This window comes from Trametes versicolor (genome assembly GCF_000271585.1).
Source record: "Trametes versicolor FP-101664 SS1 unplaced genomic scaffold TRAVEscaffold_4, whole genome shotgun sequence".
Lineage (NCBI taxonomy): Eukaryota > Fungi > Basidiomycota > Agaricomycetes > Polyporales > Polyporaceae > Trametes > Trametes versicolor.
This window is the reverse complement of record NW_007360324.1, coordinates 3,252,918-3,280,638: the sequence shown is the minus strand read 5'-3', so window position 1 is coordinate 3,280,638 and position 27,721 is coordinate 3,252,918. Positions and strand designations below refer to the sequence as shown.

The 27,721-nt window shown below is 61.2% G+C and overlaps 8 protein-coding genes across 8 annotated transcripts; 4 read left to right on the top strand and 4 right to left on the bottom strand.

Annotated features, from left to right (window-relative positions):
* Positions 1–1,418, top strand: TRAVEDRAFT_46335 (uncharacterized protein; the record flags this gene model as incomplete). The annotated part of the gene is made up of 3 exons (XM_008038230.1): positions 1–34; positions 885–1,319; positions 1,378–1,418. The coding sequence occupies 3 exons, from the start codon at positions 1–3 to the stop codon at positions 1,416–1,418; spliced, it is 510 nt and encodes a 169-aa protein (XP_008036421.1).
* Positions 1,419–9,427: 8,009 nt separating this feature from the next.
* TRAVEDRAFT_77115 (uncharacterized protein) lies at positions 9,428–10,208 on the top strand (the record flags this gene model as incomplete). Its single annotated transcript, XM_008038951.1, has 2 exons — positions 9,428–9,615; positions 9,731–10,208. Coding segments are annotated over 2 exons (666 nt in total), but the record flags the coding sequence as incomplete, so codon positions are not given.
* A 4,537-nt stretch (positions 10,209–14,745) lies between these two features.
* TRAVEDRAFT_46333 (uncharacterized protein) lies at positions 14,746–16,345 on the top strand (the record flags this gene model as incomplete). Its single annotated transcript, XM_008038229.1, has 5 exons — positions 14,746–14,946; positions 15,008–15,222; positions 15,290–15,343; positions 15,684–15,743; positions 15,802–16,345. The coding sequence occupies 5 exons, from the start codon at positions 14,746–14,748 to the stop codon at positions 16,343–16,345; spliced, it is 1,074 nt and encodes a 357-aa protein (XP_008036420.1).
* Positions 16,346–17,060: 715 nt separating this feature from the next.
* Positions 17,061–17,959, top strand: TRAVEDRAFT_120266 (HET-domain-containing protein; the record flags this gene model as incomplete). The annotated part of the gene is made up of 2 exons (XM_008038950.1): positions 17,061–17,250; positions 17,409–17,959. Coding segments are annotated over 2 exons (741 nt in total), but the record flags the coding sequence as incomplete, so codon positions are not given.
* A 2,053-nt stretch (positions 17,960–20,012) lies between these two features.
* Positions 20,013–20,712, bottom strand: TRAVEDRAFT_104976 (uncharacterized protein; the record flags this gene model as incomplete). The annotated part of the gene is made up of 3 exons (XM_008038949.1): positions 20,013–20,346; positions 20,421–20,608; positions 20,668–20,712. Coding segments are annotated over 3 exons (567 nt in total), but the record flags the coding sequence as incomplete, so codon positions are not given.
* Positions 20,713–21,302: 590 nt separating this feature from the next.
* TRAVEDRAFT_58046 (dynein regulator) lies at positions 21,303–23,236 on the bottom strand (the record flags this gene model as incomplete). The annotated part of the gene is made up of 10 exons (XM_008038309.1): positions 21,303–21,405; positions 21,469–21,738; positions 21,797–21,907; positions 21,970–22,101; positions 22,153–22,249; positions 22,305–22,482; positions 22,548–22,863; positions 22,920–23,003; positions 23,053–23,131; positions 23,199–23,236. 10 exons carry the CDS (start codon positions 23,234–23,236, stop codon positions 21,382–21,384), a joined length of 1,329 nt encoding a protein of 442 aa, XP_008036500.1. The 3' UTR covers positions 21,303–21,381.
* A 392-nt stretch (positions 23,237–23,628) lies between these two features.
* Positions 23,629–25,070, bottom strand: TRAVEDRAFT_118467 (uncharacterized protein; the record flags this gene model as incomplete). Its single annotated transcript, XM_008038948.1, has 3 exons — positions 23,629–23,873; positions 24,015–24,734; positions 24,785–25,070. 3 exons carry the CDS (start codon positions 25,068–25,070, stop codon positions 23,629–23,631), a joined length of 1,251 nt encoding a protein of 416 aa, XP_008037139.1.
* Positions 25,071–25,605: 535 nt separating this feature from the next.
* TRAVEDRAFT_46328 (uncharacterized protein) lies at positions 25,606–27,163 on the bottom strand (the record flags this gene model as incomplete). Its single annotated transcript, XM_008038228.1, has 3 exons — positions 25,606–26,621; positions 26,674–26,945; positions 27,018–27,163. 3 exons carry the CDS (start codon positions 27,161–27,163, stop codon positions 25,606–25,608), a joined length of 1,434 nt encoding a protein of 477 aa, XP_008036419.1.
* Positions 27,164–27,721: the final 558 nt, after the last annotated feature.

Here is a 27,721-nt window from a genome sequence, read left to right as displayed (position 1 = left end):
ATGGCCGCCTGGACCGACATCCAGATCCTGAACGGTGCAGCTCGTCCTGCCATGTCGAAGAAGGATGCTGTGCCGCCCAACGTTGCCGGCTGCTGCCGCTATACTTGTAGTACATCTCGCCACCCCTGAACTGACTGTCAGTCGTTTTTAGCCACCTTTGTATACTTTCATTGCACCTGTAGTAGGGCTTCATAATATCTGTGTTGAGATCTGCGCCGCTCCTTACCTCGTCCATCTTCACTAACCTCCATCACCGATAGAATACTAAGCGTCTCTGACACGTCCCATCACCCCTTTCCTCGACATTCAGTACGTTTGATCGTCTCTGATCGTCAGCGCTGCCGGATGATACTTACCAAACGCTTGCACGAAACAAACAGACATATCACCTCCAAGGTACATTGCGATGCGAACTCATACCAAGAGTGCGATATCGCCTGTTCGCGAAATCTGTCCAAGACGTTTCTGGCTGGCATCTGCACCGTCAAATCTATCCGGAGTCTGATCCCGTCACCACCGTGCGGTATGCACCCGAACGGCATTCCGCCGCGGACAGAACCCGTACGTGGAACCCTCCGGCCCGCCGGACCTCTTTGTCCTCAACTCCACCTTCGCGAATACCGCCGAGCGGCGCCCTACCTGAACCTTCACCGGCGCGTGCACGTCCCATTCACTTCTCCCCGGGCGCAGTGTCCCCACCGGGACATGTGAGCCCTCCTTCTCGGGTGCTGCAGAGCCCGTTCCGTGCGTGGCATCGCCGCTTCGACGGCGCACAAACGCGTGGCACAAAGTGGGAACATCGCTGGACGAAACCGATCGCCTTCAGGTACGGATAGATGCGCCCCTTTCCAGAACTGTCCCTGTTTGCTCACGTTTCTCCCCAGTCAGCCCTATTCCTAGCGCGGCCCGTGACTCCGCGCAGGCGCACTGGGCAACGGTGCGGGTGGCTTGGCCGACGTCTACCGCAACGTTGCCCTGGGGCGGGAATGCCGACGCCCGACCCTCACCGTCTGTCACGTCTTCCACGCGCACGCACGAAATAGCCGCGGGAAACCCAGTCCACGCGCGGTCGACGCCGCTCGGTGTCGGAGCACGACATCGGAAGCTTATCCTACAGCTCTCGCGGCACGCGCCTCTCCGTGCGCGCGCGGAAAGCAGCGCGGCATGTGGCGAGAGCCGCGGATACGTTGGAATGTTCAATCGCGTCCAAACTCCTCTGCGGAAGCCCGCTTGGCTTCTGTGCCCTGACCCGCGCCTCGCATCCTCGGGGGTTCCTGCCGCGAAGTCGACCACCCGCATATCACACCCGGTAGTCGAGGGTGAGCGTTTTACACATTAGCTCGTGGAACGCCACTGACCTCATCTCTCTTCATGCAGCTACGCGACCCTGCACGCACGCCGCGTGCGTCGCGACGTAGGTCATCCTGCACGTTAGAGGGACCGTCCTACCCGGATGTGATCATGGCGACGCGATGTCGCACACAAATCGGATCCCTGTGGTGCGTTCACATGCGGCTGCCTCAAGCATCAGCCTCAGCGGCCGTGATTAATCGGCGAATCGCCCTCCCATTCGGTCTCGGGGACACACCATTCGCGAAGCGGCTGAACGTGGCCCGAGCTGGAGGACGTCTGCTGTCGACACACGGGACGTGCTGCCCACGGCGCACGACCGGCCCCAGTACCGATGCCTCGGCAGCATCCCCCTCAGGCAATGTGGACGCGCGATGTGTCCGGCAGTGCACAGAAGACGGGTGTGATCCGTCCGCGATTCAGATAGGTGGGCCGGGTGGGATCGCGGCGCGGGCCAGGAGGCGCAGACGGGCGCGGCGTCCTCCCACGGCCCGCACACCTATTCTTGAGATGTGCAGCAAGGCCGCGTCCCTCCCCCTCCCCGGGAGCCTCCTGCCGTGCGCGCGGGTGCCTCATAATGGCAAACCCTTAACGTTATGCTTCGACGGTGTTCCGGATGAGCGCGGGAGGAGCTCGGTATCAGCCGAGCTCGGGGTGTCAGTGTGACCGATGTTGTGCGAGCCGAACGGGCCCCGAGCGAGTGCGACGTCGCGCGAATTTTCGGCGGGCACGTCGGCTGTGGTACCGTTGTAGCAAAGGCCATGCCTACAGTGAGCACGGCGGCCGGAATGTGAAGGGGAACGCTTGCGCGACGCAGGGTCGGCGCGTAGCGTCTTGCTCTCAACCGTGCGGAAGAGCCCATCCGCTGCAAACGTCAATTTGGAATAGACAACGAGCACGCACCCTCGGGACGCACATACCGGTAAGCACCTCAGTCCTACCTCTCCTCAACATACGTCGTGCTGAGCGATCGCTAGTTGTCTTTCTGATAGATGCGTCCGCTGCGGGAGGCTGTGTATAATCGTCACCCCCAACCTCCTCTTCACCTCTCTACCCTCTTTGATTCCCGACATGCGTCCTGTATCATATACAAATGTGGCCCACGCGCCCGTACCTCACATGAACCGCTGGGCAGAAGGCAGCCGCTACCACGGGTAGGAGGAGGGGATGCGCGCAGGGCGGTGCCTCCCGCGATGACGATGAGTGCTTCTTTTTTCGCGGGAGCGTGCTTCCGACCGCAACTCCACTCCACTGCAGCAGGCACATAGCACAGAGAGGCGTTTCTTATTGTGCGGAGAGCACGCCCCAAGCACGAATGGGACAATGCAGAATGTGCAGCTGCCCCCTGCCCGCCCTGAGTAGCTCCAATGCACCGATCGTCCCACCGGCGCCGACTCTTCTCCCGACCGTACCTCCGCCCCTACGACTTTCCACAGCGAAGCGGCGCGCGCGGTTCAAGCATTCAACGAGGCCCCTGCGGCGACGGGCACAGAACGCACCTCCGCCCGGACATACCGCCCTTCGCGCCCCCACCGATGTATCACGAAGCCCCGTCCAACGTCGCGCGCGCCGCCCCAGCGTCGATCTCCCGCACCGCGCCGTGCCGCGCCCAGCAGGAGCAAGAAGGCCACAAGCGCATGCCCCTTGCATAGCCTGCAGCTCCACCGCGGGATCGGGCGCAGGATCGCAGGACCAGGGTGCATCGCGGGAAGCACGCGCCCGCGCGCGCCCCTGCGTCCCTTGCCTCCGGGCTCCCAGCGCGGCGGCAGGACCGTGCGCCCGCCGCCGGCGGATCGGCCGTGCCTCGTCCCTGGGCGGACGAGTGGAGCGGCGTGTGTGTTGGCGTGCGCTTGCGGCTGTGGACCCACTCGGCGCGCACATGGCGGCCATGCACGCATGACGCACGCGCACTGCGATCGTGCCAGCGCAGGGCGTCCGCACGCGCCCCCGCCCTTCTCACTGCGGAAGGTCCTCGCCGGGGGTGCCCCCGAATCGCGATCAGCCGTCGCTCCACCGCGCGAGCTGATCGTGCCCGCAGAGGATGCATCGGGCGTGCGGGCAGAAGCGGCCATCTGCGCACGCTGCTCGCGTTCTGTTCTCGCACTGTGGCATTTCGCCACACCGGGCCTTGCACCGGGGGACGCGCCAGGGACGCGGCTTTCCGCGGCGCACTGCATGATCGCGTTCTGTACTGATGAGCCCCCTCCGACCCCGTTTCAACAGCATCGGACGCATGCCAGTCCCATCATGTACGTTCCGTGCAGAGCAGCTAGCTGCTGCGCGTCGGACGCCGTCCGCTGTGCGATTACGCATCCGCCATCATTCGTATTCGTCCTCTCCTCACCCTGCACGAGCTCCCCACCCGCCGTCCGCCAGCCGACCCCGAACCCGAGGATCAGGCTGAGGCGGGCGTTGAGTCGCACGCGCCACGCCACCCCCGCGCTTCCCGACCCCAGACGTTTGCCTCCGGGTTGATATGATGAGCCCGCCCCGGTTCCGAACGCTGCACATGGGACTGCAGATCGGTGCGCCCGCCCACGACAGACACCGCGCCCCCCGCCGATGCAGCGCCCGATCCCGCCTCTGCGCCGCGCCCGACGCTGGCACCGCGGTGGGGCTGGGACGTGGTTCGACGTACATGCACGTCGGTGCGGACTCGGAGCGTGCGCGCATCGGGCGGGGGCCAATCGGTGCGCGGATTTCGCTCGCGTGCTGATGTGGTGGGTGTCGGCGGGTCGGTCGGGCGATCCAGCGATCTCCGTCGCGTGCTGGCGTACGACGATGACCGATCTGCGCTAGCGCGAGCCGTTGTGGCGGGCCCACGCCCGACGCTCGCACACGTCGCGCCTCCAACAAGCTTCAAAGTTCTGCGGGCGACCTGTGATATCCGCGGCGGCGGAACGTGCGTCGGCAGTCTGTTCTTGCAGCCTCTGCGCCCGTTCTGATAATGTGGATAATGGCCCGGTCCTCGCTCGCGCCATTATCACAATCATGACTCGGTATAGGCATGGTGGGGAACGTCGGCGCGGGATCGAGCGTCGAGTGCATACGCACAATTACAAGCGTGCTGATGAATCGGCAGCGGATGGTTTGCTTTTGCCTCTTCGGAGATTGTGGCGCCCCGGCGACCCATTCTGACGCAGCTCGGACATGCGACGGCAGCTGGACGTGGTGCACCGCCGGGCGCACCGTTCAGCAGGCTCGGGCGGACGCAGAACACTGCAGTCAGAAACAGAACCGCCGAATCGAAAAACCAGCCTGACAGGCCAGCACAGCACCGCGTCTGCACGATCGGACGCGCTGCGCACGCGGGGATGCCACCGCCGTGTGCATGTGTCGACAGTCGCGCGTCCGCGGGGTGGAGTGGCGGGCGGCGGGTGGCTGCTGCTGGACGCGTATAAGATACCGCAAGCGGCAGGAGGGCGACACGCGAGCAGCGCGGTACGCGGCGTGCCTTGCGTCGGTGGGCAGCCGGCGGGAACGCTCCCTCGGTCGTGCGTCCGCACGCGACGCGTTCTCAGCTGCGAGCGTCGTTCCGCCGGGGTGCACACAGCGGACCGCGGTGCGCAGGAGAGGACTGAATGCAAAGTTGGGCACACGCGCCTGCAGCAGGCGGCTGATGTGGCATCTGCATGCGCATCTCTTGTTTACGTTGTCCGGCAAGGTTCGGTGCCTGGCCGCGGACCCCTGGCATCTCTGATCTCGAGATCGCCCGGGCGCGCGCGCGTGTGCGTGCGCGTGCGCACGGGGACCCAAGCGGATTTCTGCACTCGCACTAGGGCTGCTCAATTCTGGCCGGACGTGGTCGCTGGTCACTCCAGAGGATGTGTCTTGGCTTTGATGGACCTAAGCGACAGTAAGCGAGGAGGTGCAGAACGTCGAATTGTCGCGGTCGCCGCCGGTCGCTTGAGTTAGGCACGTCCCAAATGCAGTAATTATTTGAACTCCTCCCCAAACCTCTCCAGCTCACGGAGGCGTTGTGGGCGATAGGGGAGCCAGTTGAGGACGGAAAAAAAGCAGACGGACGTGGACATCCACACGCACTTTCACGCCTATCTTCAATGCAGTCCAGAGGCCTATACACCCCAATGCACGGACGACAGGAAAACCACCCTACGACTCTCCCACTAGGGTCAGGTAGGGTTACACCGGTCGCAGGACTTTTCGGCTATTCTCGCTTCAGTCCATCAGCTCCATCAAACGAGCTCTGCAGTGACCAGCGACCACGTCCGGCCAGAATTGAGCAGCCCTACTCGCAGCACAGAAGAAGAGCTTCAGGTTGACGTTGACACGCGCGGGAAACGGGCGTGGGGGCTGGAGATGCGGCGCGGCGGGGGCAGAGCGCGTCGCAGGCGATCGCGTTTGGGACGGGACGTGTACGTACGCGCGCCCCGGGCGAGCGCCGAATGTATGCACAAACGCATGCGCAGACTCTGCACGCCAAAGTCACGGGCTGGCAGTGGCAGGCAAGCTACCGTACGCCTTTGATTTTACTGTTTAGGTCTGCACAGACGCGTCTCGCCTGCCACGCCCGCCAATGCCACGGACGCACCTCGACGATCCCTGTTCCCGGCACGCGCGAGATCCCGCGCGCACTGGGACAGTGGCAGGTTCCGTGCCTGGCATTGTGCCCGGGGGGCTTCTCCCTTTGCATGTGCGCGTCTCTCCCGGCGAACGCTAACCCTGAGCAGAGTGCGGCGCCGCAAGGGGAACAAAGCCACGATAGACACGGAGACGTGTGAACGAAGTGGCTGCCCGAGTGAGCGACCCCCTCACGCACATGTCAGGTGCCTGTGTCGGACGCGGCGTTGAGTAGGATGCCTCAAAGTTACTCCAGCGGTGCTCACGTTACAAAGCCACAGACACAAAAACACTCGCAGAGAGACGCAGAGGCGGAGACAGAGGCCGCTCGGTGCGCGGTGTCGCCGGACTGCAGCCGCGTTCTGTTCGGGTCCGAGATGCCCTGGGGCGTACGTGCAGAGGACGGCAGACGGCAGACGGCAGCCCGGCGCCTCCGCCGCTGCGTACAGCGTCCGCGGGTGCCAGGTGGATTCGAACACAGATAGAGTTGCCATCGATGCCAGCGGCGCAAGGCCAGCGCGGGCGGGGCCAGTCCATTGCGAGAAGTACATGGGTTATAATGCATTTGCATATTTCATTCGTGTTTTTGGGTGCGTGTGCGGTACATGCTTGGCCGAGACCTGGGGCTATGGACGTACGCGATGGTATGCACGCACCTTGAACGACACCGCCGATATGCAGCCTGTAGGCGGCCGGCCGTACACGCCAGATGCCTACCCGGACGTTCCGCACAAGTCGGGATCCAGACCCACCCAGAAGCGCCAGCCAAAAGACCCGCCCGCGCACCCGCATGGCCGCCGCTTTGTCACCCCGCGCGCGCCCCGGGCCGCGCACCACGTCGAGTACATCCGCCACTGTATATGGGCGCGAACCCCAGCAGCCCACGCGCGAGTCGCGATCTCGGGCGTGAGGATCGCGTGCAGCGCACCTCGGGCGGACGCAGTATGGGGCGGCGGACTCGGACTCGGACGCAGCCGCAGTTCGGGAACGAGCGTCGCGATCTGAGTGCCGCGGGCCCTGGGCGCGCCCTGCAGGGCAGGAGGGGCGTTGAACAGGGAACCGGGGGCGAATGCCGGAAGCGAGGGGCGTCGAACAGCGGCAGGGCACGCGATAGAACCGCGAGCGAAGCCAGCCGCACGTGCGGCAGAAGTGCAGTGCGCATGCCGAAGAGACTGGCTATCTCAGCGAGCGGGGTGCAGAGCGCGGCACAGATGGAGGAAGCCAGAGCCAGTGCAGAGCCGGAGCTGAGGGTGACCAGAGCGAGCGCAGGGGGAGCAGGAGCAGCCGTGCACAGACACACGTCAATAAGAGTGCACCCGGCCGACAGGCTGTCGATCAGGGCCAGGCAGGGCAGCAGCTGCTGTACCTGCGGGGGGGGACAGACAGGACACAGCAGGAGCAGATCCGGCGCCAGCCGCGCGCGCGGGGACCCAAGTCGGCGTACAGACGCAGAGCGCAGCGGCCGTGCAAGGGCCAGGCACCGAGGGAGGAGGCCCTGCGCCTGGGGACGGACGCGCTATCGCCGCGTCTGGCAGACGCGATTCGATTCGGATTCAGGGCGCGCGCGCAGAAGGCCCGAGCAGAGGGAGTCCGAGCCCAGTGATGTGTCCGAGATCGCGCGTGCGGTTGAGATGCGTGTTGCGCGGACGCGACTGTGCGCGCTGCGCCGCGTAGAGGGCTGCGCGCGAGATCAGGGATGGACAGGCAGACGAGCGAGGATCCGAGGCGAGAGCGAGCCCGAGACTGGGGCGCGGCAGAACAGAGCAGAGGGCGCGGGGCGTTCGGCGCGTGCTGACGAGAGCGCGATGCCGAGTCGAGGCTAGGCTGGGGGGTCATCAGCGAAGATGGCGAGGAAGAAAGGCAAAGAGAACGAGCCCGGGAGGTGTTTCGGGTGGACGGATTGATTGGAGGACGCGGATCGAGGCTGGCCGTGCGAGTGCGAGATGGCGTTGGCCGGACGGGGGCAAAGGAGGATCAGGTGGGCGGGCGTGCTGTCTGATGCGGCGCGGCTTGAGCGGACGATGGAGGGCCGGGGTGAGCGCAGAGGAGTGGCAGAGTGCGAGTGCTGTATCATGCTGTAAGCAGCGCGGCCAGCGGCGGGTGCAAGACTGAGGGTGTACATTCCTGGATCTGAGTCCGAGTCGGTCTGTGAGACGGAGAGATACGGCGCGGGATCTGTCAGAGGGCGAGGTGAGCCGGAGACGGAGAGAAGGCATGGTGCACATTCTGTCTGCAGCGTACACTGGCCGACTTGGCGGGAGGACCCCGGCACACCTCCTTTCCCCGGGAACGCCGACTGGAGAAACCGATCTGCCAGGCGTCTCCGCCGGCGACCTCCCGATATGGGCCAAATCCCACGTGCGCTGCCCGCGAAGACGGCTGCGATTGGCTGGAGGTAGCGGCGACACAGCCACCAAGGGGCGAGAACGCTCTCGGGAGAGGACCTGCCAATCGCCCACGCGCATCCCATCGCCCTCCGAGCCCACAACACTGCTCCTCGTCCAGAAGAAAAAAAACTGCGCGCACGATAGCATGGGCCGCGTCTGGGCCCCGCGAGACCGCAAGAAAGGCTAGTGCCGGCGGAGGTGCACACCCGGGCGTGGCACTGGCAGCATCGGGCGGGGTGTGAGACTGGCAGGTGCGAGAGGCTGGTCGAGACAATGCGACGGAGAGCGCGGATTGGCCGGCAGGGACGAGTTTGAATGTGATCTGTCAGACGGGGACGGGTGGGAAGCGTCGGTTGTGGGTGATAGATGGACGCGCGCACGGAGATGCCCATCCGTCCGCTCTCTCTCTCCACTCCCGGTCGACAGCCCAGGCGGCAGATGTGCATCCGAGACAGAGAGGGAAGAGGGAGAATGCAGAGGCCGAGCCGGAGGGATGCAGGGGACAGGCGTGCGAGAGGAGGGGGCTCGGGCAAGAGGAATGTATGGGATCGGAGGGGGGAATCGAGAGAAGGTTAACGTTTGGGAGACAAGGGGGCCAGAAAGGGAAGGGCGCGGGACGGGGACGGACTGGAGGACAAAGTGGATGCGGATAGCGAGAAGGATGAGACGCGCAAAAACGATGCGGGAACGTTTCGCCCAAAGGGGGCACGGCACGTGGAGATTGTCCAGCATTTCACCGGGCGCCGGGGTCCGTCGCATTCGGGGGGGAGGCCTTGTGGGGAGCACAGCTGTGTTGTGGTGCGGCGACGAGTAGCTCGCGCGAGTGGAGTTCGGGTGTTTGGGAGGGACGGGACGATATGTTTTGACGTCAAAGAGGGCGGGGCAGATTCCTGCTTCTAGATTCGGTACCGGGGTTTCAAGTGCCTGACCCGGCAGTCTGGAAACCGATTTGGGACTCCGCTGGAAATGTGCCTTAATTGAGATTTCAGGCACCTTTTAGGTTGGGAGAGTGCCGCTTCCAACGGCCAATGGACAGCCAAAAGTCCCCGCCGTCCTCCCCCGCTCAACACCACCCATCGCCCCCGCCCGCCGACCCCTCCGTCCCGCCCATGGCCGCCGTCGTCGCACAGCAGCCCTTCGCCCCGCCCCCCGCCGATGCGCGCTCAAACCCCAACGCCGCCTCAGGCGTAGGCAAGACCCGCTACCGTCCTGCCCCAGCCAAGACCTTCCAGTGCAGAGGCTATGGCGAATGCAGGATGGTCTTCAGCAGGAGCGAACATCTTGCCAGGCACATCAGGTACGTCTCCCCGCCCTGTCAGACGTCGCGCCCCCCGCTCCCCGACGCGTTATCCCCGTCCTCCTCTCCCCCCGCGCGCCCGCTCTCGACGTGATGCTTATCAGCGTCCCCCCAGGAAACATACCGGCGAGAGGCCCTTCACCTGCCACTGCGGAAAGCAGTTCTCCCGTCTCGACAACCTCCGCCAACATGCCCAGACCGTCCACGCCGACAAGCAGGACCAAAACGAGCGCATGATGTCCGAGCTCACCTCCCTCCACGCGTCCATGACCGCCGCCTCCAAGGGCGGCCCCGCGCGCAGCAAGCGCGGCCAGGCTGCAGGCAGCGCGAACTCCAGCGTCTCCCCCACCAACGGTGGCTCCCTCAACGGATCCATCCCCTCCATGGCCGTCAAGCAGGAGGACCTTTCCCACGCTGTCCACCCCATGGCCCAGCGCCCGGGCACCAGCACCGGCTACGAGGGCGCGAACGCGATTTTTCAGACCCCAGGGAGTAATACATGGCACATTCAGACCTCCAACGTCGACCGCCCCTCCATGCGCCCCACGAACAACCATTCCTTTCGTGACCCCGGCCAGTCCTTTCGTGCCCCCCCAGCATCCGCATCATCTCCCACCGCCGCCGCCCCTCTCTACCACCAACAGCTCCAGCACCACACGAGCCAGTCCTTTCTCGTCCCCTCCGCCTCCACCTTCAACTTCGGTGTCTCCGATCTCCCATCCGCCGCTCGGCCAGGATCTAGCAGCGGTGCTGCAGCCGACCCCGCTCGATCTCTCCCGCCGCTCAGTGCCGTCGTCGCCTCATCCGTCCGCGCCCTCGCACCACCCGGGTCAGCAGGTGGTGCATCCTATGGGTCGCTCTCCGCCTCGCAGCAACAGCAACCCCTCACACACTCACACGTACTACCTCTACCCACACCATCAGCAGGGTCTTACGGACGGCGACCCTCAACAGCTAATCGCCCAGGGACAGCTCCCGCCGCATACTACTACCCACCAGGGTCTGCAGGGAGCGGCGCAGGGGCTTACGCTGGATCAGCTGGAGCAGTATCAGGCCTGGGCTCAGCAGGCGCGCCTCGCTCAGAGCTATCCCTACGGCTTGCCGTCGGACATGGACGGCTCGGCGGGGGCGGGCCTCAGCTCGAGTCCATACGCCGACTCGGCGGCGGCTATGGAGGCGACGAGGATGCAGCAGCAGGCGGAGACGAACCGATGTCTCCCGGCGGATATGACTCCCCATTTTCCTTCCACGCACCAGCCACCGCGGGCCCATACGCAGCAGCGTCGTTCGCCGCCGGGAATCCCCGGAAGCGACCGTACTCTGGATCTGACGACGACGATGACGGGCCACGCGAACGGGGAGATGCTGGGCGGCCCGTTAGCAGCGGCGGGTTCGGGGACTACGAGTACGGGACAGACTCTCGACCCCAGTCTCGACGGCTCTCCGTCATGGAACTCTGCAATGACCCACCTCCAGATGCAGGAGCAGCTCGAGCATTTGTACCGCTATCAGCAGCAGCAGGCGCAGGTGCAGGCTCAGCAGCAGGCTCAGGCTCAGGCGCAAGCGCAAGCTCAGGCGCGGGCGCAGGCGCACTCTCGCGGCCCACCACATCATCAGGACTCCTCACTTCCGCCGCCGCGCAACTCGCACTCGTCGATCGGCCCAGCGCCAGCCCCCCACCGTCAGCAGCCGCAGCCGCAGCTGTCGCACAGAAGCAACAGCAGCAGCAGCAGCAACTCGCACCTGGCGGCGCAAGCGCAGCACTATTCGCACGAGCTGCACCGTCAGCAGCAGCAGCAGCTCCAGCAGCGTATGCAGCAGGCGCAGGCGCGCGAGGAGACGGCGGAGCGCGAGAGGCGGAACTCGGCGGAGGAGGAGTACATGAGGCGGCTCGTCGCGGAGAGGTATGGGGGTCCTCCGCTTTCGGGCAGCCCGCATCCCCCGCAACCGCAGCAGCAGGCGGCGCATATGGACGGCAGCCCCATGTACTACCAGGGGGCGTCGCCGGACAACAGCAGCAGCAGCTACCCGGATGGGGCGCATACGCAGCTGTCGGTGCACGCTCGCCATCCTACGCACGCGCATCTCCCGCGTCACCCGGGTCCGGGGGGAGTGTCGGGACACCATCCCCATCCCTCGCATCCCGCACACCTCGCGCATCACCTGGCTCATCCGCAGGCCTATCCCCTCCAGGACGGCATGGGCCCGGATCCCCTGGACATGGCGGGGGTCCAGATGGGGGTGCAGGGGCTGCTGGAGGGGAGCCCCATGGGGGCGACTCTCAAGTACGACTCGCCGCTGCCGTTGGAATGAGGGCGTGAGCAGGTGCGCGGCCCTTCTGTTCCTTCTGCTTCTCGCTGCGCGCCCCCGCTCGTCCTCCTCTCCCGATTTCTTCCCCTTCCCTGAATGCGGACTCTTTCGTCGTCCGTTCGCTGTCGACCTGATTTACACGTATATATTGTATATCCTTCGCGTTGCACGCATACCATACATACCTGTACGCACACGCACTTGTAATGCTTTCCTTGCTCTTTGCCTTCCCTCGTTACCCGTGCGGCCGCGCGCGCCCTTCCTCCTTCCCAGCGCGCGGCGTCCCCTTCCGTGCCCCGTACTTCGCTGGATATCACATACAAGCCCGTCTTGCTGCTCCCATTGCTACGCCCCCGCCTCGCCCTCCCCTCTTTGCTTCTGACTCCCGGACACGGTTCGAGCTGTTTATCCCTTACACCTTTGCGGACACTTCCCCCTCCCTACACTTCAAGGACTATCCCCGCGTTCCCCCCTTTACACTTATCCCGCTCTTCACCGCCCGTCCGCTCGCAGCCGCTCCGTGTCTCGGTTTCAGATGTCGGTCTCGGTGTCTCTCTCTGCTGCTGCTGTGTTCCGGGTCCCGTCGGTGTACGCTCTCTCTCTCTCACTATCTCTCTATCCCGTCTCGTATGTCGCTCCGCGCCGCCCAGTAAACTATCCAATCCAATCCAATCACAGTGTCTCTCTCAAATATTCCTCCGCGTGTCTCACACAGCGTGTCTCGGTCTCTAAGCTTAAAGTCTAGGCGTGCGTGCACGGCGGCGGGACTGGGCCCCCGCTCTGGACTCTGGCCCCAGCGGTGTCGCCATGCGCGCGCGGGTTTCACGAGCCTGCCCGCCTGCAGCGTCTGCGTGCAGCGTCTCGCCGAGTCCTTTCACCGCGGCCTTCCACGATCGTCCCCCGCCGCGGCGATGCGATCGATGGGTTCAGCCGCGGTGGACGTGCGACGCCTCGGCGAACGTTCTCTCGGTCCGCGCGTCCAGCGTCGATCGATCCTCGCGCACCAGCTGGCCGTACCGCGTCGATCACGCACACGTTATCGTAGCGTGGGCGTTGGGTGGCCGAGTGCCCGGGACGCCTCGCCGGTGCCCCGGAATCGGCGGAGGGCCAGCGGGCGCGTGAGGACGGAATGAGGGAATAGGGGCGCGCAAGGCGGGCGCGGGCGCGGGGAAATGTTGTGGCTCGCGCGGCGCGGCGGCGGGCGGGCGCGGGCGTGCGGTGGGTCAGGGTGGGTGGGTCGTGTGAGGGTCACGGTGTGTGGCATGAGGCCTCCATGGGGAGCGGCGGTTCGGTGGGTGTGTTCCATGTTCCATGTGCGGTGCGCGCGATCGGTCCACAGGGTACCACACGGCCATGTGAAGGCGACTGGAATTTCGCGCGGAGGGAAACTCAGAACGGAAGACTTGGAGGTGTCAGAACGCACCCGCTTGCACGCTGTGGCCCGGGCGGCTGCAGAGGGGTCTTTGGCATTGTGTATCGTCGTTCGACGCGTCCAGGTACAGCAGGGCCTTCGCTTACGGACAGAATACAGTGCTTAGCGTGCCAGTGGTGATCCCGTCTGTCAAGGCCTTGTAACATCCATCGCGCGCGATGCCTATGACGATGTCGCGATGTCTGTGTTCGCTGTGCAGGCTCTCCCCGCCGGACGCGCCGGCGCGACCACCAGGATCGGGCCGCGGGAGAAGCGTTCCGATTCCGATGCACTCGCGTCCCCAAGCGGCCCACTGCGCGAACGTTCTTGCGCGCGCAGGCGCTGACGGGCGCTCGTCTCCCAAGTTGCACCTCTGCTCAAGCTTCTTGGACTCCGGGCGTCATGCACACTGCTTGGCTCTCATCCACGATGTGCTCCCGCCGACTCGCCTCTCTTTCCCATCGTGGCACACTCCCTGTGCAATGCCAGCGCTCGCACCAGATCATGTCGCAGCCAATATCGAATGATGCGATAGGATCTCAATCTCCAGCCCAGGAACGCCCTCGCTTGTTCTGATACCTCCAGCGCGGGAGATGGGACCTGTCAGCGTCCGTCAACTCCCCGTTGGAATACCCATCGGACCCGCCGGACCCCCTAGCCGACATGTGCGAAGACGAAGGGCAGGATCGCTGGTTTTACGCTCTGCGCCATGGCAACCGCACTGTTCTACTCAATACTCTCACACGCAGCCCGAGGAGACTCGTAGCTCAGGAGGATCTGCAACGCAGGCTGCGCGACCCGGGGAAACAAGGCGCGTACGCTGGGATCACAGATTGTGCCGCGTCATGAGAAAGCGCCATCAGCACAGTATCAAACCGAATTTGGACGTGCGGGGAGTGCTCGCCAGAGCGCACCCGCCGCAATTGGCGATACCACCATTTCGCGTAGCGAGTCGGTGCCCGTATTTGGATCTCTCTTTTGCTCCGACACCGACGCGGTGCCTGGGATCGCTCACGCTCGTTTTCCTCCTGCTCCTCCTCGTTCCCCGTCCCTCACGGTTGTTGTAACGTTGTGCGCCTGCACTGACGCTGTGAGTCTTCGACCACAGTCTCACGATCGCACACGCTGCCTGTCCCACCGCCGCCATCTCTTGCATCTTGCATCTCTGAGCCTATCATTTCCCTTCCCTGTCTTTACCCGTGCCAGCTCGCTTACCTCTCTTCCTCCATCCCTCTCCGTCGCACTCCTCGCTTCCGCCTCGCCGCCGGAAGCGGTCTGAATGCACGTCCACACCCGCACCCACCCCACACCCGCCCCGAGACACTCCCGCTACTAGTCCTCTTTCTCTCTCGTCTTCTGCTTCTGTGGCGTACTCTGCGCGCGACTAGGGACTCAATAGGCGATTCGCTATGCCAAACTTCACGCTCGACGATACGGATACCACTCTCTCATACTCTGCGAATGGCTGGGCAGTGCAGACATCGACCGACCCCGATATCGACCAGTTCTTCGACAAGACGTACCACGCGGCGGAGGTGGATGGGGCGTCGATGTCATTCACTTTCCAAGGGATAGGGTTTGCACTGTACGGATCCAAGGGTCCCCAGCATGTACGTAACGCCTCGCTTTCGCGCCCATTCGCCACTCATCAGACGCCTCCGTGCCGCGCAGGGCAAGTTTCAGGTGCAGTTCGACAGTACTGTCGTGAACCTGGACGCGTCTGCCGCAACCTATCTGTTCCAGCAAGAGCTGTTCGCGCACACGTTCACGCCCGTGAACGCGTCGGCCTCGCATCTCGTCAAGCTCACGGCGGTGCTCAGCGGGGACGGGCTGCAGGGCAAGTGGCTGGACGTGGACTACATCACCTTCGCGTCTGGCCCCTCGAGGTGCGTCTTTGCTTCGTGATGGTCAAATTTGGGCGTGTGCTAACGTGCTCGCCACCCCCGTCTGCAGCGATACAGTGAGCACCATTGGAACGGTGACCTCCCTGCCCCCATGGCTCTCTGGGTAAGTCCTGCGCGCTCTTGTTCTCTTTTAGACCGTCCTCTTGTCGCGCCATGCGAGACGCGGTACGTTTTCCCAGCGCACATGTACGCGTTCCCATGCGGGCGGGAACGTTTGTATACAGGCAGACTGGGTGTACAGCTCCTGCGCCGCCCTCATCTGTCTTCTGTCTGTTCCGCGCCACAGCACTGTTCTATCTCCGGAGCACAGTACAGATGCACGTGCACAGAGGTGCTTCTCCCGATCCGGCGTAGCCGAGGCCCCGCATTCAGTTCCACTGCGCCAACTTCTGTGCCTTGCATCCGGGGACGCAGACGCTCACCTTCGCGCTCGTATGTCGTAGGTCCTCATCTACATCAGTGTCATTATCAACCGCCAGCAGCGCGCTCTTCACTCCATCCAGGTATGTCCTCGTACCCGCGGCGCGCCCGGTCATTATTAGCTCACCTTCGCGCCACCAGCTCTGCATCCACAGCAAGCTCCTCGTCCAAGACCCCGACGATCCTTGCCGCGCTCTTCGGCGCGCTGCTTGGCCTCGCACTCGTCCTCATCCTACTCTACATCCTCCTGACTCGCGTATACAACCGCGGGCGCGCACGCGAGCGCGTCTTCCGCTACGGCCAGTCCTCCGTGAACCCGGCCGGGTCGCTCGCGGGGACGGCCACCGCCGCGGCGTACGCGCAGTCCGCCGCGGGCTCCGGGAAGAGCGCGGGTGCGTTCGCGTCGCCCGCCGGTGGGGGCGGGACGATGATGGACCTGGTCCCGCTGCGGCGCGAGGAGAGCGTGGCGGCGCGCGACGGGAGCCTGTCGAGCAACCTGGGGGAGATGCGGTCGGTGTCGACGGACGTGCATGGGTATGGGAGCAGGGAGGGCGCGGGGACGCCAGGCGGGGGGAGTGGGGGCGCGACGAGGGCGTTGTTGAGCACGAGCCCGATTGCGTGGACGCGGCAGAAGAAGCACAAGGGGGACGCGGACTCGCTTCGGACAGATTTCCTGCAGGTATAATGTGGTGTGTGCTGTGTGTTGCTGCTAGGCTATGGGTTCGTGTCTTAGTGTGGATTTGTAATTGATTTGTGTGTATGGGACTCAGGCTATATAGGATCGTACGCGGAGCTCCGCCCACTGCGCCCAGGATGGTCGACTTGGTTTACGTTAGCGCCCAATGAGGACGGTTCCGCGGCGACTGGAGTGACTCTAACTTGAACTTCCATCGAGTCGGCGAGAGGTCGTAAATGCTCGCTTCCGGAAGCACACATTCAACACTTCACCGACGTCCGCACGGCATGCATGTGAAGGTACTTGCTTACTGGTGAGATCTGAGATATCTCAGCACTTTTACGCTGCGAAAGGAAAGCGCCATGGAAGGGGCTGTACTACTAGTACACCGCTTAAGGTGAGTATTTGACCGCAGTAGCTCATTCACTCACTTCCTTCTTGGTCCCCCTGGGGGCATAGAGCCCACAATGTGCGTCTTGAGGCCGAAGCTGTCCCCAGGAAGCAAATAGCCATTGCTATAAGTACACTTCAAGTTTGTCATCGAGTAGCGGCGGTCTTGTCGATCCCTCCCCCTGTCGATCCCCTTCTCTTTTACCTCTTTCTTCATCCCGCCTGTCTCGTGCACACTCTTCAAAAGCGGGCCCTCGCGAAGTAAGCTCGTGAAATTTCGCTGCGTATACTTGGTACTAACTCCTGCCGCTGCCCGATAGCCGCTACCGTCGTCATGCCGCGCTTCCTCGACACATCCACTGGCGAGTTTCGCTGGATCGCGGATGCGTCGACGGTGACATACGCAATATTGTCCCATACATGGAGGCCCGAGGAGGATGGCGGCGAGCAAACGTTCGATGAGACTAATAAGCTTAGGAGGCGCATGCGGAAAGCTCGCGCCGAATTCAAGGGAGAATCGCCGAGTAAGTTTAGTCTGGAATACGACTCGGTGCCACTGCGCCTGGTCCACTGATCTGTGAATTCGTATCCTTAGGCGAAGTGTCTAGAGCTATGATGCCCAACGCGGAGCCTGTGTTGTCCCATCCTGACCTTTGTGACAAGATCAAGGGCGTTTGCAAAGTCGCACGTGAAGCCGGCTACAAGCTCATCTGGATCGATTCGGCGTGCATCGACAAGTCGAGCAGTGCCGAGCTCGCGGAGGCGATCAACTCAATGTTCGATCTCTACCGCCTCGCAGACGTGTGCTACGTATACCTCTCGGACGTACACGTCGATGACCCCCTGCGTTACGGATCCGATTTCGAACGGAGCAGGTGGCACAAGCGAGGGTGGACACTGCAGGAGCTCCTCGCACCAAAACGCGTAGTCTTCCTAACCTCTTCGTGGACCTTGCTGGGAACGAAGATCAGCCTTCTCTCTGCTCTCGTCCGTGCTACGGGCATCGACGCCGATATTCTCCTTGGCAGCGCGCCCCTGTCGAGCGCCAGCGTGGCGCGGAGGATGTCGTGGGCGTCATCCAGGGAAACGACGCGCATAGAGGACGAGGCGTACTCGCTGTTAGGGATCTTCGGCGTTCATCTGTCGCCAATCTACGGTGAAGGGTCCAACGCATTCCTCCGCCTCCAGGAAGAGATCTTGAAGACCATTCCGGATCAGTCTATCTTCGCTTGGGGCCCTCCACCATGTATGCTGTGGTCCCTCGACAATGCCGAGCTCCCCTACAGTGACCTCCCAGAATTCGACGCGCCCACTGGTCTTCTTGCGCCATCGGCGCGGGAGTTTCGTCTCGCCGGCGGTATCGATCCGCTCACACCCCTGCAATATTCGTCCTTCTTCCGAATTTTAGCTGGGTGGACTCCCGAGGTACCTCCTCTTCACTGCGTGGTCACTCCCCAAGGTGTTCGCCTCCGCCTTCCATGCATCAATCTCGCCCAGCTACCCGAAGTCACTGAGGCGATCAACGGCACTTCGACCTATTTTCGCCACTATCACGAGAATGACCACCACCGCTGCTTGTCCCTGGGAAGCGCTCACTCCCTTGCCATTCTACGTTGCACACTACGGGGTGCGGGAATTCTCGCTTTGGCGCTGTTCCCCCCGTCGCCTGGTCCGGATGAAGAGAAGGGCTTACCTATTGCCACCCACATGAGGTGTGGTCGCGGCGATTGTCTAAGGCGGCCTCTCTCTCGGGTCGTCTACATCTCTGGGCCCGCGATTGCTGCTATGGGCGGTCGTCTTTCACCGATGACCAGTGAACTATTTCTCCTCCACCATACAGCATCGTCCACTCCAGGTTTCGATCGACGACACATGGCGCATTCAACCCCCGCAACTGAGATACGGCCGAACGACCATCGTTACCTGTCTGAATGCGGCACCGTTCCTCTCGTCCCCATAGACCTTGCACCATCATGTCAAGAGGAACTCCTTGCGCTGGGATACACTGTCCATCCTCTGAAGTGCGAACGCTCTGACTCGAACATGGAGCTCGTCGCTCAGACAACACTTTGCTCTTCCGTCCTATACATGGAGTCATCGCCTGCCTTGGGTCGACGCACAGCATTCAAACAGCTCATCCAGATTACTGTAACTCTCACTCCGTCGGTAGGAGACCCTACGCAGCGAGATGTATTTCCATCCCCACAACACTCCCACTGCACGGGCGGCATCTGCGCTCAAATCTCTATCTCCAACTTCATCCACTCTCATGTTGCAGTAACCCAGGCGTTCCTACGTACGGAGGCGCCCCTCTGCTCCTACTGCAACCCCCAGCACTGTCAAGTTCAGGAGTACCCGTTGGTGGACATTAGCGGCGGCCGCTGTTCGTTAGCTATCCCCCCCGCGGTCAGGCTTCCCGAGCGGCTGCTCGCGCAGACCGATTTCGTCGTCCCTTTCTCTCTGGAGCAGTCCCCAATTGGTGGCCCGCGTCGGGTCCGAATCCTGCGACTGGCTGTGGAGCGGCCCTTGGACCAGCCTCAGGCCACCAGCCTTACCATTAATTCCCCCCAGATCATGCCGTCGATCTCACGCCTCTGGCTCGCAATCACGCTATCGAACGACTTCGTTCCGCCGGCGTTCTTCAGTTCGCAGTTGCAGGCTAGAGCTTTACGCAATGCTATGTATACACCTTTGACGTCTTGAGCTCGCTACATGCACATCCAACCTTCACGTACTAAAGGCTCATGTTGCTTGGCAGTTTGCAGATCATTGTGTCACTATAGCACCTTTGAACTGGAATGTCGGATCACGGTTGACCTATGCGGTGAAGTTGAGCATTCCGAGTCGAAGCGGCTTGCAATCGCAGTGAGGATGACTCTGGGTCGAAGTGCCTGTGATATGTTTGGATGCAGTGCATGTATGGACGCCCTGCTAGAGCCCTGTCGCTAGGCGTGCATCGGCAACACTCCAGTACAACGGACGAAGCCGAAGGGGACGAGATTGACCGAGATATAATACGGCTGAGTAGAACAACAGACGACAGCTCGAAATACAGGAGAGTGTACCATATCAACACTAATATCGTACAGACATGCAACTAGCGGTAACGAGTTATCACAGCCTACAACATGAACGCAAAGCTGGTACACCCTCAGAAGAGCTCGACCGGCGAGAACACCTCCCTGATCCTCGAAACAGGATCCATTCCCCTGCGCAAGCTCGTCGCGGTGACGACTCCCGACCGCGAGCCCGCAGCGGGGTGCGCGTGCCCGACATGGAGAGGGCCGTGCGCGATAGAGCAGTAGTTGCACCCGCAGGTGCAATTCCCGCTGAACTGCACATTCTCGCGGATCTGTATCAGGCGGGCGGCCATGTCCCACCCGAGCGCCTCCAAATCTCCCGCACTCAGCATGTCTTGCTGCACGAGTTCCTTGAGCGCGGGCTCGACCCAGCCCGCGATGCCAAAACGGCGCGCGATGCGGACGCGCTCGGCGCTGCCGGGGATGAGCCGGCGGAGCTCAGCTATCGCCTTGTCGCGGACGTCGTCGAAGCCCCACATGTCCGCGAGCTTGAGGACGGACATCCAGTTGTCCTTCGTCAAGGCGCGCGTTGTGAAGGATCTAGCGGCATACGAGTGAGGATCAGTTTGACGCCAGCTGCAGAGGCTTACGAGGTAAATATAAATAGGACTTACGTGGGGAATATGACGTGCAACAGTGCTCGAAACTCGTCCTCCGTGACAGGGAGGTGAATAGGATTGGCATCAGAGGTCCCTTCCACACCGGACGGGTGGTCGGTGGGCGGGAGGGCGAACATGCTCGCAAACCCCTCCGAGTCTTCTTCGAAAGGACGGCGGGAGACCTTGAACAGGATGTCCTCCACCTAGTATGGTTTACACAGATTCAGAATGATGTGATCCATGGCGTTGATAGGTCACTCACCTGGAAGACGACATCGCGACAGTAGAATTCCTCGTCGCGTCGCGGCACCACAGCGGGAATGGGCAACGCGGCGGCCATGTCGCGAGTCGTAGCAGGGGAGGTGAGAGGGCTAAATGGTCCTTCTTGTCGCATTCCACGAGCAAGGTGGTCCTCCGATCCACGACTGGGGGAGGAGGTATGCCCGACAGATGGCGGCGATGAGGAAGGCGAGCATGAGCCAATTCGAGTGATTAAGTACGATCACGCTGGCTTCTGCGGCGCCTCCGGACGCTGTGCTGCGGTAACAGCGGCCTTCTAGGAGATATGCACGCATGTTCTCATGACGCAAGCGACGTGCTGGTGCTTGCGATTGACTTTATATGATGAGCATAACGAGACTTCCCTGAGATGGTCCGCACAGCAAGAACAAGGTCGCCGGGTTCGGCGCCCGTCTGACCATTAGCCGATGTCATACTAGACTCCGAGTCTCGCGCCCTATTCAGACATGACCATTGTAACAGGAAACACTGTACGTTGATGCATGTATCGTCGCGAGGTGGTCTTGACGTCGCGACATGGGCCTGCAACAACTTTCAGGATGCGATAACGTGGAAGAGAGCGCAGATGTCCAGCATGCGCTGACAGGATTACTGGCTGTGGCTGTACCGAACTCGATCGGGCGCCCGACGACGTGAGCACTATGAGAACAAAGTCCTCCGGCAATGCAACCGGCTCCTAAGGCTTCCAAATCTTCACGCTCTGAGTGTTAGGTACGCGAATGTGTCAGAACGTCACTCAACACAGGAGGCAGAAACAACACACATAGTCCCAGCATCCAGAAGCGATCACATTGACGCGTCTCGGAGCCTCCCCTTGGTCGCTCTTTGCGCCCGCATCCGCCGGCGCGCTGCCTCCCGTGGTTTGGCGACCCCAAGCCAGACAGGACACGAAGCGCTCGCCAGTCTCGATCTTCCGAATACAACGCCCGGTCTTGATGTCCCATATCCGAATGGAGCCGTCGTCCGCGGCGGATAGCAGGTATCGGCCGTTGGGGTGGAATGCAAGTCCGTGCACCCAACCATCGTGCCCGACCTACGAAGAATACGTGTTATCGGTGACGCGTTCGCGCAGAAGGAGGGTAGAGACATACCAACGTATGCAGGCATTGGCCAGCCCGTGCGTCCCAAACCTTAATCTTCTGGTCGCGGCATGCGGTCACCACAAACGCGACAGATAGCTCTTCGGGTGTAGATGGTGGCACCTGGAGCAACGTCGACTTGGGTCAACTTAAATTCAGATGGAGGTGAGAATGTGAGGGCGTACCTTCGTGCCGACTAGCTCTGCAATCGCGGGTACAACATTTCGGGGCACGAATATGGCGTTCTCGACCACATTGCTGTGCCCTCTGAACTCGGCTTTCGTAGCACCTGTAGCAATTTCGATCACGCGTGCCGTCTTCGGTTCAAGATTAGTGTACAGCCCCTGAAGAACAAAGGTAGAACGTACGTGATCCATACAACTCGTCACTAGGAAGCGACCATCTGGACTCGGTATCGCAGCCCTGATCCAGTCTTCGTGAGGTTTGATAACTTTGATACAATGCCTGTATGAAGGCGTTGTCAGTATACAAAACAGCAGAAAGTAAAAGGTGCACGAACGTAGTAGCCACCTCCCAGATACGGATTGAGTGATCGCGGCTTGCACTGACGACGCGATCGTCTCCGGGGAGAAAGCGAACAGTTGAAATGGAGTGCTCATGTCCTCGGAAGGTGGAAACGTTCTTGTATTCGTTTTCAACATCCCACAACTTGATGAATAGGTCATGGGAACATGAAACTGCGAGAGAAGCATGTTCAGCCGAACTAAGAGAGTACGGCCTAGGAAGCGCGAGGAAGACTTACCTAAATACTTTCCCTTGGAGTCATAGTCACAGTCGCTAACACGCCTCGTGTGCCCTTGGATAGTCCTCTCCAGGTCTCCCGTTTCCCAATCCCACACCTTCATAGTGCTGTCATCGCTGGCAGACACGAGAACCGAGTAGCGCGGGTGAAATGTGACCGCGTTGACGTTCGCCCTATGCCCTGTAAGCGTCAGTTTTGGCGGGGTGACGGTAGGGAGCCAATCCGGATTGCTGCGCTGGTTCAAGCTCGCCGGGTTTGCGACGGCGCCTGCACTATCTTGTAGCGCCTGGGCAAGTCGCGACTCGAGATCGATGATCTGAGGTGCTGGGGTATTAGCACGTGTAGAGGACAGACAGTACATTTGCCTTCTACCTTTTTCTGTAAGCGAATGACGCTGGTCCACTTCTTCACGAGGAGGTCCTTCGTCTTGCTATTCGGGTCTGGTTCATAGTCGAGCTGCCGCACGTTGTCGTCATACGGCGCAAATGCTAGGCATCATGAGTACCTGTGCGCTTTCTTCTTTGAGCTGCTCATATGACCTGTGAAGCCCTGCGGAGTGTAAGTAGTCTAGCATGGCGCGATGGCTGTATAGATGTCAGTAACGACGAGTCTCCGACGGTTGGCGAGAAGTTGCCGTGAGAGATTACTGACAGATCATTCTTCTGGCGGTCTGTCAGCTCTGTCGACATGCTTTATGCTGTTCAAAGGTTTAGTTCTGTGAGACGCGCGGGTGGCGGAAGGGTTATGTTGCGGTTTGGGCAAATGCAGAAGAAATGGTCATAAACGGGAGCGGCGGTCAAGGTGGTTGGAGTTTGAGACGCGTGAGAGCATTCAGGGCGCTAACGCCCACCCGAACAAACAATGCCACAACAACCGGACCGGGCCGCTTTGTTACCGGTCAGCGCGTCGGACTCGCTCCCATTCTTTCATCTTTCGTCTTTCGCCATCGGAGGCCATTCGTCGCTCGAGAGACACTCCGTCGTACACAGCACGCTCCGCGCCCAAGATACTGCTTCCATGTAATAGTCGCCTGGCCTTACAACACTTTACACATGCGGCTACCAACGCCCAAACCTCCCGCTCAGGCTCCCGGAACTGCCTCGTTTGTCCCGCTCGGCTGTGCTCCTCCCTCGCCCTCTGCGACGCCCTCGTCCACCATGGACAAGCCGACAATTCTGTCGCTGTGCTTGCCAACGTCGGCAATAAGGCAAACAAAGACGTACATGTAGCCCATCGATGCCTCATTTCCGTACGAAAGGTACGCCTGAGACGTCCGATTCAGCCCGTTCAGCTCCGTAACCCAGTGTACTGGGAGCTTGCGGTGACCTTTCCATGGCTCGTCGCTGTCGTAAGAGAATCCAGTTGAGCCATAATCAGAAGCGTTGTCTTGGGTGTCAATGTTGCCCGAGTCGTCCACCGACTCGCCCTCGTGTTCGATATCGCTTTCGCCTTCTCTGTCGGTCTTACCCACACCCTCGCCCTCGTCATTTTCATCGTCGCCGGGGAACTCAGCATCTTTGATGAAGACGCCGCCTGCATCTAGTAGGATCGCCGTTTCGTCCTCCTCTCCCACGTGTCCCAGGCAATTGATATGATCGAGCATAATAGGGTCATCGAAGTTCTCCGTTATGAGACGCAGGCGCGGTGCCAGACCAAGCTCTTTGCACGCGCGATAGAGCGCCGCGTCGCTCCCCTTGAGCCCTTGCCCGATAGCTCGCAGAGGCTCGGGGTCGCCATCATCCCACACAGTGGGCAGCGCGTAGACGTGGCGGAGCCCAAACCCGATTGTACCACCGTCGGGTAGTATCTTCGGGGAGCGGAGGAAAGCTCGCAAGGACTCCTTGATAGCTCCGCTGCTCGCGTGAAGAGGCTGCGTGACGGCGAGGCCCTTGGGAACCTTTGGCCGGGACTGAGCATTGTCGAAGTAGAGGTTGTACGTGATCGTCACGCGATGTCCAGAGAGCACAGGAAGGACTTCATGCTCGACATCGCTGAAGAATGCGACGTACGCGATGCGATCAGCACTTCCTGATAGCAGTCGCGCTGCGTCGAATGTCCACTCGCTGTTCTCTTTGCGGAGAATGAGCTGCCCGCCTTCGTGCGGAGTGGGGAAGACGATGACAAGCGACCCAAACATCTTCTGGGAGTGTGGTGTGTCGACGTGCGGCTTGAAGAATGCGCCCTTCCCTAATCCCCGTGGTTTGAGTACAGGTACGACTAGAACGGACACGACTTACCGTAGACGTTGAGCTTATACAACTGCGCAGATATGCCCTCCTCCTCGCTCGAACCGGTCAGGAGCCCAGTGCGGATCATGTCCACGATGCCCGTCTGCTCTGCATGGAAGCGCGTCATGAAGTTTCGGGAGTCCATCTTCCCTGCCTTCCTGTACGTCTCGTCGATGATCGTCTCTTGCTTTCTGCCAAAAGGCGCAGCTTCGCACGCGGCCTCGAGCTCTTGCAGGCTGCGCTGCCCCTCGGGCGAGGCTGACTGGGCAAAGTCTACAAAGCTGCAAGCGGACATGAAAATCGTAAGCATGACATTCGAGCTCAAAGGGCTGAGACGCGATGCTGATACGTACGATGGGTTCTCCCTCCCGTAGTAGAGCTCAAGCATGTCGCTCGAGAGCACGATGGTTCCACTGCAGAATGGAGGTTCATCACAGAGTGTTTGGCGGAGATGAGCGATGAGGGAGGATGGTTTAGATTGGACGGGAGCCATGCTGCAACCAGTTATGAATGGGTCTGCGACGACGGGAGCCCCCTTCAAATACGAGAGCTCCCTGGATGCACGCGCGATTGGGTCCGAAACATGTAGACGTAAAGATGATGCAGAAGATCTGCTGTGCTGTATCAGGCGCTGCATCATCCATGTACTTCCCCGGCCTGCCACCCTTGTGACTCACTCGGAGCTCAGCTTTCGTGCGAATGACTCGGATTTGTACCGATTGCGCATTTGCTCTACTTCACATCCGCTTGCTGCTAATCAAATAAATCTCTGGTAGCTTCCTGAGAAAGTTCTACGCCCGCCTAACCCTGCGCACTCGCCGTGACCTCCTTCACACCCCACGCCATTCTCCATGGGAGTCGTTGTCATCACCTTCTTCCTCAGCCTCTTCATCGTCTTCCTCTTCATCCGAGTCGTCTTCTTCCGGGTTGCCGACGTTGGCGATGAGGCACACGGAGAAGTAAAGGAAACCCACGGAAGCACCATTGCCAAAGTGGAAGGCGTACGGTTGAGACGTGCGGTTCACTCTATTCTTCCGAGTGACCCAATGCACGGAAATTCGCTCCCGAGGGTTGTCCGCGTCGTCGTCCTCTTCCTCTGACTCATCGCTATGCGCGCCGCCATCGTCGTCTTTGGCCTCATCTTCGCTCTCCTCGTCAGCGAAGGGGAATTTTGTGTCCCGGTAGAAAGTACCCTCCAGGGACTCCGGGAAGCCTTCGTCGTCGTCGTGCATGCTTACGTAGTCAAACTCCTGCATATAACTTAGCAGGATCGGGCCGCGCCTGGTCTTCGTGGCGAGACGCAGCTTGGGCTGCAAGCCTAGCTCCTCGCACGCGTGGAACAGCGCAGCGTCGCTCCCCTTGAGAGCCCGCTTCAAGATGTGGAGGGGGTCGTCGCTACGGTCGTCCCACGAGACGGGCAGCGCGTAGACATGGCGCAGCCCAAACCCGAGCGTGCTTCCCGGAGCGACTTGCGCAAGGAACGCGCTCAAGTCGTCCTTGATAGGTGCGACGTTCGCATGAACGGGGCGTAAGATGGACAGGGATCCCGGGGGCGGTGGACGAACAGGCGGGTCGTCGGCGAAGAAGAGGTTGTAGGTGATCGTCACGCGATGCCCGGCAAGCACAGGACGGACCTCGTGCTCGACGTCGCTGAAGAATGCGATGTACGCAATGCGGTCATAGATGCCAGAGAGGAGTTGCGCGGCATCGAACGCCCACTCCTTGCTCTCGTGGCGCAAGATGAGCTCGCCGCCTTCATGTGGGGTGGGGAAGACGATCACGAGGGAGCCGAACATCTTCTGGGAGTGCGGCGTGTCTACGTGGGGCTTGAAGAACGCGTCTTTGCCTGCATCATCGCGTGTCAGCGTCAGTCTACATTCGAACAGCTTCGCACTTACCGTAGACGTTCAACTTATACAGCTCGACATCAATCCCCTTCTTCTCGCGCGAGCCGGTCAGCAGGCCTGCACGAACGACGTCGATGAGGCCAGAGCGCTCAGCGTCGAATCGCATCACAAAGTTCTCAACATCCATCTTCCCTGCTTTACGGTACGTCTCATCCAAGACGGTCTCTTGGTTCCTACCAAACGTGGCCGCGTCGCACGTCTCTTCGAGCTCTTGCAGGTCGGCCTGCCCCTGGGGAGTCTGTGACTCTGCGAAGTGGAGGTATCTGTTTATGATTGTCATCAGCATGGTAAACGACAAGATCGTCAGCGAACTTCGGCGATAGACGCAAACATACCGATGGTTTCTTTTCCCGTAGTAAAGTTCCAGATTGTCATTCGCGACTTGGAGAGTGCCGTTACAAAATGGCAGGGCTTCTCGCAAAGTCGTGCGCAGACGAGTGAGAAGGGTAGACGGGTCAGGCGAGACGGAAGTAGACTCCATGTTGGCGAATGGGCGTTGAGTGTTTTCTCCGGGGAGGGGTGAGCACCTGTTTATAGGGTAGCGCATCGTACCCATCCCGGGTCCCGGCATCGGGCAGCCTCTCGTCTGCCCAAATGGACGTAAGGATAAGGCCGTGGAAGGTCAAGTTCTCACCGCAAATGTCATTCGCAGCACTTGTGACTGGCCAATGCCCGACGATGCGCAGGCAGTCGGTTCCAGATACAAAAACGTTCACAGCATGCATCTTCATATCCGCTCATTCCGGTTTGAAGGACAAGTCATCGTGGTCGAATGCAGCTCAAAGTCGTGCTTCGTGATCGAGCGGATGCACTTCAGGAGGAGATGACTACATGAGCGTGGGCTCTTATCCGGAACAATCGGACCTGGCGTGGAATGCTTGCTTGTCTGAGTGAGTTTGACTCCTCCCTGCTCCGCATCGGAGTTCAGGAATCCAGGGAAGAGCGTGCATACCCCTGCGCATCTGGATCGCTGCCGCAGCTTAGACGTAATACCTAGGATCGCTGTGACATGCCCATCAGCACAACACCCCGCGGTTCG